Source organism: Argentina silus (genome assembly GCF_951799395.1).
Source record: "Argentina silus genome assembly, chromosome: 1".
In the NCBI taxonomy this organism is placed as follows: Eukaryota; Metazoa; Chordata; class Actinopteri; order Argentiniformes; family Argentinidae; genus Argentina; species Argentina silus.
Genome location: NC_139655.1, coordinates 29,722,517 through 29,733,703, shown reverse-complemented (window position 1 = coordinate 29,733,703; position 11,187 = coordinate 29,722,517). Strand labels below are relative to the sequence as shown.

The 11,187-nt window shown below is 41.4% G+C and overlaps 2 protein-coding genes across 2 annotated transcripts in view; both read left to right on the top strand.

The window, feature by feature from the left end:
* Positions 1-2,230: 2,230 nt before the first annotated feature.
* Positions 2,231-5,261, top strand: dnajc5b (DnaJ (Hsp40) homolog, subfamily C, member 5 beta; the record flags this gene model as incomplete). Its single annotated transcript, XM_083682392.1, is given in 5 exon segments — positions 2,231-2,337; positions 4,601-4,612; positions 4,614-4,735; positions 4,738-4,953; positions 5,233-5,261. Coding segments are annotated over 5 exon segments (486 nt in total).
* Positions 5,262-9,198: 3,937 nt separating this feature from the next.
* Positions 9,199-11,187, top strand: part of trim55b (tripartite motif containing 55b) — a gene marked incomplete at its 3' end in the record, with an annotated part of 5,251 nt that continues 3,262 nt past the window's right edge. The window contains exons 1-2 of the mRNA XM_083682267.1: positions 9,199-9,321; positions 9,713-9,882. Coding sequence (XP_083538393.1) covers positions 9,202-9,321; positions 9,713-9,882 — 290 coding nt within the window. The 5' untranslated portion in view covers positions 9,199-9,201. The remainder of the gene's footprint in view (positions 9,322-9,712; positions 9,883-11,187) is intronic.

Genomic DNA, 11,187 nt, shown 5'->3' with positions numbered 1-11,187 from the left:
GGTAGATTAACACATTTTCTCCATACCACTATACCTCTGAAATTAGATGTTCTGTCTGGTGTGTGTGTGTGTGTGTGTGTGTGTGTGTGTGTGTGTGTGTTTGTGTGCGCTCCACTAATGAATTTCTCCAACCGCCTGTAGCGCACGCACATTGGTCATTCGGCAAACATGTAGCCACAGTATTCATTGTCAAAGCCTCGGGGGGTTGTGGGAAGAGAAGGAACAGGTGAGTTGCATACCTGCTGATTCCTCCAGGGGCCACGGGTATCTGCTTGCAGTCTCCCGCCTCCTCCTTTGTCTCTGTGACAGCCCTCTGGGAACCAGGGAATCAACCATGGTCTTAATTGATTTGCCTGTTAACATGTGAATGTACTGTGGGCCTCTTGATGATAAGAGCTTCTGTTAAATGACTGGCAGTAATGGATTCCAATCAGATAGACAGTCATAACAATTCGACTCCATTAATTCATACTGTAGGCTACATTTCCAAAAGCCCTTATATTTGTTCACCTCACCCGAGGCACAGCTTGCACAAGAGCTAGTACCTATTAGTAACTGTGTAGTTATCCATATGTGCATAGCCTGCCATAACGTGCCATAACATGTTGTTGTGGTAAACGTTAGTGTCAACCTCCCCGCCCCACCCCCTTTTTGAGCGTTGAGATTTTTTAGCCCTGGTTTACCGCTGTTGTCAATCTGACAATCCTGCATGTGTGTAGCGCCATCTTGTGGCGGAAGAGAACTCCTACAAGAATTGCCCTTAAAATATAGTCAATGTACCAAAACAAAAGTTTTCGTTTAGCACAGGGCAAAGGACACTTGCTGTCTGAGAGGAACCAGAGACCGGACACTGATATTTCCATCACACTGACATGCTAGTAAAGATGTAAAAGTTCTGAAGTTTAACCTTGTCTGCAGTTTCTGAACAAACTAAGAAGAACTCGAGTAGAGTGCTCAACTGTGAGGAATGCCAGAGTCAGTTACAGATACTAGTGTTGGAAAGGTATAAAGTATTACGGGGTGAATAAGGTATTTACGCTTAGACCATGTTCATTTATGTCAATACCGTCCATACCGTGTCCACGTGTATTTTGACGTTATTATACCAACTCAGTATATGTTTATTAAACATTGTCCAAATTAAACAAACATCACAAGGCATGGTCAATAACTTGTCTGAGGCAAGGGGTGGAGGAGCTAATCAACTTGACTTTTGGGCTGATAGCGATAGCGTAAATTTAAGGTATCACCTTATACCAGGGAATTTTGAAGGGAAGGTGTACTGGTTTGAGAATTCTAATACTGGTCCAAGACTAACAGTTACCTCACCTCTGAACCCGATTAGCATACTCTTAAGAACAGCATCTTTTTAATAGTATATGGCTCTTTGCCTATTGTTATTGATGGAATAAAACATCGTTTGATCTTTTACAAAGAAATGTCTTCTCCCTGCCACTAGATGGTACACTTGTGTCATCCAATACAGATGCCTTTTGGAAACCACTGATAGGAAGAGGAAACCCACAAATCCTTGGATGAGAACCAGGGATGTGACTCACGTTTTGAATGCTTTAACTGAATACCATAAGTGGACTAGCATGTTGGTGGATGCTTCCTTTTGTCAAGTCTCTCAAATTCACAATGGGACTAAATGTTGTGAAAACTGACATATAGTCTTTACCCTAATATCTCAATGCCCTGCAGTGTAGCCAGTGGAAATCCACTAATTAACCTCAACCCAACCCACAAGTAAACCTGTTGCAGGCCGTGTTGTCTGTGAATCCCAAGGCCATGGCTAACTGTATGTTTAATTCATCCCTGCCACTGATCTACTCAACCGAAGAGGAGACACCTGACTCCATTGACCTGTCTGCCTCACCAAGAGGAGTGGAGCTGAAGGGCCATTGAGAGGAACAGGTACAGTAGGAAACAGGGGAATGACTGGACACATTCAAAGGATGTGCTTGATTTAGGTTCAGTTAGCCTGTTTGACTTTTGATGTGTTTGTTCATATAAAGTAGACCAGTCTGTATTGCATTACATAGGGTGTGACAACTGCCTAAAATGGTCCATACAGCGTATTCTGTCCCAACTGAAATATTTGGTGAATCGGTAATATCTGTCCCATATTATCTGGGAATGTATATTCTGTGACTGATAACATACTATTGTCACTGATCTTATTGGTGTGGGCCTCTCCCCATCTGACTGGAGCAGGTAATGGTGAGAGATGTCGGAGCAAAGGCAACGCACGCTGTCCACCTCAGGAGAAGCCCTCTACCTAGTCCTGGGTCTTGACAAGACCTGCACACAGGGTGACATTAAGAAGTCATACAGGTACACACACACATTCTATAACACTTTTTTCCTGACACCGCTATTATGAAGTCTACATAATGTTTAAGTATTAGTAATAATGACATTAGATGTCAAAACATGGCCACTTATGACACATGGTTGCCTATTTACAATGAGCCAATGAACTACCATGTTGATATAAGTTGACATCAGTTATGTGTATTTATGACAACAAGAGTTGTTTATGATGGGGTTGTAGTGTCAGACAGTGACAAGGAACCAGAGGCACTGTTGGATTCTCATCAGATAGACAACCTTGTGCTTTCATGAAGCAGTTTGTATATCCCTGACAGCAACCCTTGAGTATGTTGACCCAGATAAAAAGGCTATCTAAACACTCTTAATAGTATGTTTTTTTTTGTTTAAGCACAAACACTCTGTTGTCTATTGAAGTTGGTTATACAGTGATCTGTAACTACTGTGTCGTGCAAATGCTTAGTGTAAACAGCGTCTTGTGTAACAACCCATTGTTTATAAAGGTCATAGGAATTTTTTGAACAAGTTTTTCCTGACAGATGTGGCACAAGACAAGACTTAGCTGGAGAGTGACTAACTGCTACAAGACCTTTTATAATCACAGTCTGTTACTGTCCGACAGCTGCATGAATACAATATTACTTCCATAAAACTAAAATATTAATTGTTAACAGATGGCACCACTCCTTATACTTAGGTCAGGCCTTATGAAAGACTCCCCTGTAAGCATTTGTGTATGCGAACACGTGCAGTTCTCTGTGTGTGTGTGTGTGTGTGTGTGTGTGTGTGTGTGTGTGTGTGTGTGTGTGTGTGTGTCTGTGTATTTTGATACATAACATTGATGTATAACAACTCATATTGGGGTTGCATGACCTTTGTGCATTGTATGTATCCACACACACAACAATTTTGCAAACCATTCAAGAAAGCAGAGGGATGGAGCAGCTGGAAGATGGAAATGCTAGAAACCCCATAGTGGCCCTAGTGCAGTTTGGCCTAGCTTTCATCTGGTTATTGGGGCAGCATGTGTCATGTTGCTACATACATAATGCTTACAAAGATCATACACACATCCTCTGATGTATGACTCACAATGACTGCATCTTTTGCAACATCAAAATATTAATATCGGAATATTAATCAAACGATCTATCCTATAATCTGTATCTCTGTTGATGTATGCCTTTCAAGCCTTGAGTTTTATACCTTGAGTTCTTTCTCATTTCACCAATGAATTTTAATCAGAGGCCCCCTTATAATTTGTATACAGTAAGTCAGATTCTAATGACTTATAATATGAATTCACTTCAAACTCATAGACATTCGTATCCCTTAATTGGTCTAATTCGAATTCACTTTTAGGAACCATCTAAAATGGTTAGCGTTTGAAAAGCCCTTGTTTGTTGTTAATGAATATGTAATCATAGCAGCCTTTTCCGAGCCTGTTGGATTGATTAAAAATGAACGAGTAGGCATGCTTGCAGCATCGTTAAATGTTAATGAGAAATTACAATTTACGGTGGAACTCAGCAAAAAAAGAGAGTGAGAGAGAGAAAAAAAAGTAAAACTACAGTAGTTATGTTTATTTAATGGTATCTATCTGTTAACCATGAGCTTCTGTGTACCCAATGCAAAAAACAGCACCAACTGCAGTTGAAGCAACAACAAAAAAAAACAGATACCACTGGATTTCCCATGAATTGAATAGGACATCAGTGTTTAGGTCAGTATATCAGGACGCTGGATTAACTATTCATACATTTGTCAGCCAGCCTGGCACGAAGGAAGCTCTGATGAGCAGTTCCGCCGTCCGCCCACCTTCCAGGGATTGTAAGTAAAGGAATAGCGATGTATTCAAAACAAATCCTTGATGATGAGAGCACAGAGGCAGTGCATATGGCTATACTGTACAAGGTTTTCACCTGACAAAAGAAATTGTTGGTGTATGGCAGCCTCGTTAATTTGCGTGTGTGTGTGTGTGTTTGTGTGTGTGTGTTTGCGTGTGTGCGTGTGTGTGTGTGTGTGTGTGTGTGTGTAGGGTTTCGCACCCCACATATTTGCCCCTAGTGATTGAGATACGTACTGACTGGATCTGAATGGTATTAGAGTGAAGACATGCTCACCCAGAAAGGCAGATGATAAAGCCACCTTGGATATACACACTGATGCAGTCCTGAAATGCACATAAGGCCAACTCTTAATGTCAAAAAAGGAGAGCATAAAGTAACACAATCCTGTAATGGATGGCATTTCACCCCGTCCACAGAGTGCATTATCTTTTTCAAATGTGTGCTTTCAGACAAGAACCCTGAGAACCCTAATGCCACAGATAAATTCAAGGAGCTAAACAATGCTCACTCCGTGCTGGCAGTGTGTGTGTGTCTGTGTGTGTGTCTGTGTGTGTGAGTGAGAGAGTTAATGGTGAGATCTTCTTCTCTGTCCAGGGTTTGTTTGCCATCTGTGGCCTGCTAACGGGCTGCTATTTCTGCTGCTGCCTGTGTTGCTGCTTCAACTGCTGCTGTGGGAAGTGTAAACCCCGTACCAGTGAAGAGGAGGACCTTCACAGCTATGTGTCCCTTGAGGACCTGGAGGAGCATATACACACAGACACAGAGACAGGTGAACACACACACACACACACACACACACACACACACGTGTGTGCCAATGGCGATAGAAGGTTAAATGTTGTATTGTGGAGGTGCGGTAAACAATGAGACGAGGAGACGAAGGCAAGTGGAGTCCGTTTACTCTCCACATAAAAGACGGCTACAAACAACACCGAGCGGCCATGACAGTGCACCCGGAACCCAAACATATATCCACTTCCGCCCCCCACCCTCTCTCCTAAAGGCACAGATGCCCTCGTGAATGTCTCTCTCCCTAACTCCCTTGTAGGTCACTACAGTATACCTGTTTTAAAGTAAAATAGGAATATAGATACATACATACATCAATACATTATCCCAATTCTGCATCTAAGCCTTCAGGCCTATACAATGCTATGAGCATGCCTACAATAAGGCAGCAATTAGAAGAAACAAAACTTAATCCAAACTCTTTTACACAAATACTTATACTTAGTTATCTGTTATCTGTTAAGTTTGAGGACTGCCTCTGAATCATAGCTCAATAACAGCAACCACACTCGTTACATACTCTAGGTCTACATACTCTAGGTCTACATACTCTAGGCCTACATACTCTAGGTCTACATACTCTAGGCCTACATACTCTAGGTCTACATACTCTAGGTCTACATACTCTAGGCCTACATACTCTAGGTCTACATACTCTAGGCCTACATACTCTAGGTCTACATACTCTAGGCCTACATACTCTAGGTCTACATACTCTAGGTCTACATACTCTAGGTCTACATACTCTAGGTCTACATACTCTAGGTCTACATACTCTAGGTCTACATACTCTAGGCCTACATACTCTAGGTCTACATACTCTAGGCCTACATACTCTAGGTCTACATACTCTAGGTCTACATACTCTAGGTCTACATACTCTAGGTCTACATACTCTAGGTCTACATACTCTAGGTCTACATACTCTAGGTCTACATACTCTAGGTCTACATACTCTAGGTCTACATACTCTAGGTCTACATACTCTAGGTCTACATACTCTAGGTCTACATACTCTAGGTCTACATACTCTAGGTCTACATACTCTAGGTCTACATACTCTAGGCCTACATACTCTAGGCCTACATACTCTCCTACAGTATCAATCCACCTTTCATCTATAGAGGAGAACTACTTGATGTGTCAAAGTGACTTTGATGTTAGACAACCAAGTGATAAAATGAGTTTGAATAATACGGTATGTAGTTTTTTTCCCAAACAAGTCAGCCAGCTAATGAAAATAAATAGACTTCATCCATTTGAGCCAGATGTTTGGATATGATACATTGCTGCAGTGCCAGTTAGCAGTGGGAGGGTTTTTTCATTTCTGCTGAAAGTCCGTCACATAACTGATAATTACTGCCTCTGACTCACGTCTCTAAATGCGCTTCCATAGCGGTTATTTTGAGCCATCTCACGATAAAAGGAAAACAATGGCTTTTGTTTCCGGGCACTCTCTGCAACATCAGCCATCATGGGAAGAAGTGTTCAGCTCTTGCCTTTGAAGCACATTGCTCGTGAAACACTTGTCTAACTGTTCATTTATCATTTAAGACTTGGACCTACAGTTACAGGCATTTCCCAGGTAATTGCTAATTAAAGGGGCATTCCACCAAAGTTCTACAATTTTAGATGTTTTGTTGTGTTGGCAATCCCCACACCAATACCTCTTTGCTTCACAGCTGGAACACACAGACACGATACTGTAGTAATGGTATTCCCCTTATCGCTCTCTAAGTGAGTCTCTGACAGAGGACATTCCACCACAGTTCTACAACAGTTCTTAAAGAGATGCTACATGTCTGTCGCTAATTCTTTCCATCAAATGTTGGCTTTAGTGTTGACTGTATGGTTCATAATATAAAGTTAAAGGTCCAGTATGTAACATTCAAGCTTTCTAAAAGCTTCCTAATGTTTGTAATGACTATGTTGAATCAGTAGTGATCAGGGAATGACATCCCTTGAAAGAAATATTTCATTTACAAACGCTGTTTTGGTCCGCTCTTTCTAAAATTGTGTGTCCTATCCAACACTCAGTTTGGGGGGGGGGGGGGTTATATTATTATTAGCGATGTTGTTGTTTGGAAATTGTAACTTAATTTCTCTGTGGTGGCCAGAGGTGGCAGATTTCCAGCAAACGTATGCCCTGCTCCTTTAAGCAACTTCTCATCTCATTAGACCACGCAATCCTCAGTTTAAGGCCAACAGACTTTTGCAAAGTAAAGTTTTGCTCATGGGTGCTAACTTTAGATCTAGTGGGTGAATTTAAACAAGAATCCTATAGCATCTCTTTAACCTTGAGAATTGGTACAGTAAGTTTTGTGGACAATCCTTCCCTAGGGGCTGTCAAGGCCACATAGGTCTAGATACAATCTTGACAACAATAAACGTTTTCAGCACTGTAACTTATGTAACTTTCTTTCATGAAGCTAAGCTTTTTAAAGCTATATCAGCATTGTATAGTTGCACTTAGTGTGGCAAAGGAATTGACCACTAGTGCAAATCAAAAGCTGAAGTGAGAAGACCCAGCTGATTGATGATGGACGTCGGGCCTACACCTGAGGGCTGACTCTACTGTGAATAAATGGCTGATGATGTCACTCTCACAAAGGGATGTATTCATTGGTGCTGAGCCAAGGTTTCATTTATTCAACCAGAGTTGACAAGCTCTCTTGTACATACCAAATGAGTATAAAGTCTGTGTGTAAAATGTTATTCACTGTTATAACTTATTTCTGTAACAAAAGAAGAATATAAAATTCAAGGGTATGATGTTCTAAAATTGATTGTGATGTGTGAGAATCAGGAAAGATCAAAATGTTCCTGTGTGCAATAAAGACTTCCGTTATTAGAAAACTTGATTGAAATTGTTTTACGCCATAACAGAATCCGCTGATGTGTGTCACAACATATGATTATTCAAAGCAGATGAGAAAAAAAATTCTCTCCTTCGAGCCGGATTTGAACCAGCGACCTAAGGATTTCCATGTAACCACTACAGTCCTCCGCTCTACCAACTGAGCTATCGAAGGGAGACACACATATTTGCCGCAATAAAGGTTATTTATACATGAGCACATGTAGAATACTCGACCATTGATGAATAAAAGATGACCATTCGGTATTGAGATGCCTCCACGTCGTGTAAAGTTTAAATAACTCGAAATCTTAGCTCGAGCACAAGGTGTCGGTGTGTCCATAGCTAGTATTTAGCCAGTTAGCTAGCTAACATTCTCTCCAGAGCTCCAAATAGCTTTGACTTTTCCAGCCTTTTTACTAATATGTATGTAGCTATGCCTAAAACTTCTCTGTGTAAGTACAGAGAACAACATGTTAATAGAGGATAACGAGTGCACATTATTTTCAATGTAGCCTAGGAAGGTACTATATAGTACACTAAGTCATATGCTCGCTGTATGAACGGATGGGGAATTAGCTCAAATGGTAGAGCGCTCGCTTAGCATGCGAGAAGTAGCGGGATCGATGCCCGCATTCTCCAAACTTTTTTTCCTCGCTTCATGTTGGTGCGCCCCTTGATTGAAATATGTTGTTTCAACCTATAACACCAGTATTTAATGCTGGCATGACTAGCCCTAAACTGCCACTTTAAATGCACTAAATTAACTATGTTAAATACACAGTATCAGTTTAAAGTTTAAATTGTATCCAAAGAATGCCGCAAAGGGTATGGTATAATCAATCGGTTTAGAGTAGCACACAATATGCATGGGCCTGCTGTCTCAAATTAAGCCACTATATGGCTATAATAATAATAGGTATGGTTCTTTGTTGAAATAATGAACAATATCAAATTCACCATTGTCATTTTCCTTGTTTAGTATTGATATGCAACTGTTTGGTGACACGGTTTTCTGTGTAATGGGCCAGCTTGTGTGTGTTGTGCATGAGGCATCATCAGCTGCTCAAGCCCTTATAGTAGGAATAGACCCTATCAGTTTCATATATGGGCACGTAAACATGGCAACCTTTGACGTGACACTTCTAAAAACAGCCCTGACACGTACCCTTCGAGCTGCCAGATTGGGGGCCACGCGATATTCCGTATGAGGAACAGTTTGCTCCTGGGACGATTACAGCAATGCTACAACTACAACTATGCGGCCTGTGACTTTGTTATGCTGAATTGATAACGTAAATTACCAGTATTTGAGACTATTTATTTATTGCTTTAACGTCTTACCGAGTGGCTGTAATCAGGAGAGACACCATGGACAACTTGGAGAAACAGCTAATTTGTCCCATCTGCATTGAAATGTTTACGAAGCCTGTGGTCATCCTACCATGCCAACACAATCTCTGTCGAAAGTGTGCCAATGATATATTTCAGGTATGCTTACGTTTTTAGGTGTGTTGGAAAACAGATAACAAGTGATGGTGTAAAAGAGTTTGGATTAAGTTTTGTTTCTTCTAATTGCTGCCTTATTGTAGGCATGCTCATAGCATTGTATAGGCCTGAAGGCTTAGATGCAGAATTGGGATAATGTGTTGACGTATGTATGTATCTATATTCCTATTTTATTTGCTTTAAGGCAGGTATACAACATTCTACATAGCTCCCCTTTAATGTTATCTTGTTTGCTACTGTTATAAGATTGTTGCTGTGTGTTCAACCTACTCAGCCATAATATTTAGACTGGCCTCAAATGGGACTCTATTATTATTTATTTGTGAGACATTTGAGGGAACACTTTATTTGCCCCCTGTCTGTACTTGTAAAGGCCTCCAACCCATATCTTCCAACAAGAGGGGGGTCGGTGACCTCTGGTGGCCGCTTCCGATGCCCATCCTGCAGACATGAGGTGGTGCTGGACAGGCATGGTGTCTACGGGCTGCAGAGAAATCTGCTGGTGGAGAACATCATTGACATGTTCAAACAGGAGTCCATCAGGTAAGATAAGCTAAGCAGTGGTTATCTTACCTTTCGCTGTAACGATCTGCATAAAATGCCTCTCAAATGTTCTTTGGCCACAACTCAAGAGGGAATGGTCATGGCCCACCAGTTCTGAACCACCATTTGGGGAGACACTGTTTTAAAGGCAGGTATGGTGCCAGCCATCAATACAGTGCTTTGATACTCATACCATTGACCCAGGCCAGCACTTAACCCTCAGGAATACAATTTTGTGGCACTCAGGGAAAAATCTATTACTGTGTAATTTCCTTACCTGTCCTAAATCACTCATTTCGTTCTATTACCATGGTCTAAGATTTTCAATATGTCAGTGAATTGCAGAAGTAGGTCAGTTAGGCTACAATGAAATACTCTTTCTGATTTTACTTAAGGAGCTGCCAGGTTACAAAGGTAGCAATGTAAAAATTTCCTGATGGGAAAAATGAATGCAGCCAGACTTCAGCATAGAGAAACCTGTTAAAACTCCAACACAGGTGCTGCTTTTCAAATGCATAGCACTGTTATACTGTCATTTATTATTTTTAGTGGCGATATGTTTAATAGAGGTTCCTAGCCTTGTGCCTAGGCACCTTAGTCTAGCAGGTTCCCAAACCACAATGTTAAGAGACACAAATGACGTCCTTTAACCAGATGTTCTACCTGGAAGACAGAAACAGCTATACCTACATTTAGTACATCATTAGTACATCACAAATTGCATTTGCATAAAGACACCCCTGCTCAAAAATTTACATAGTGTCAATGCTCTGAGGGAGTGTCATGTTATCTTTGATCTCTTGCTTTGGGATTTTCTTTTTCGAATAAAAATGCATGAGATGAACCCTTTGCTTTTATGAATAAGAACCCCCCCTAAGGCGATGTAATCTTGCTTTCTACTGTCCTGTCACCCGACATCACACTTAACACTTCAGGCTTTATTCGTGAGTCGAAACCTTCTTCCGTTCAACAGAGAGAGGTAGAGAGAGACAGCCGAAGAGAGAGGGACACGCTTGCAGGCTAAAGAGAGCAGAGAGGGACACGGTGTGTTTTGCGGTCGCTCCCTTGATCTTGTGTGTCTTGTATTGTATGACAGAGGACAGTGCTACAGCTGCCAGCAGGGCTTCGACGCCCATGTGACCCCAGCGGTGAGTCGGAGGGGTGATGTGGTCAGCAGGTGTCTGGTCCAAGTCATAGACAGACATGTACTCTCAGTAGACCTCTTGGGGGTGGGGGTGGGGGGTAAAGCCCTAAGGCATGGATGACAGCACTCTTGACATAACACTTCAGCCTATAGACTATTCA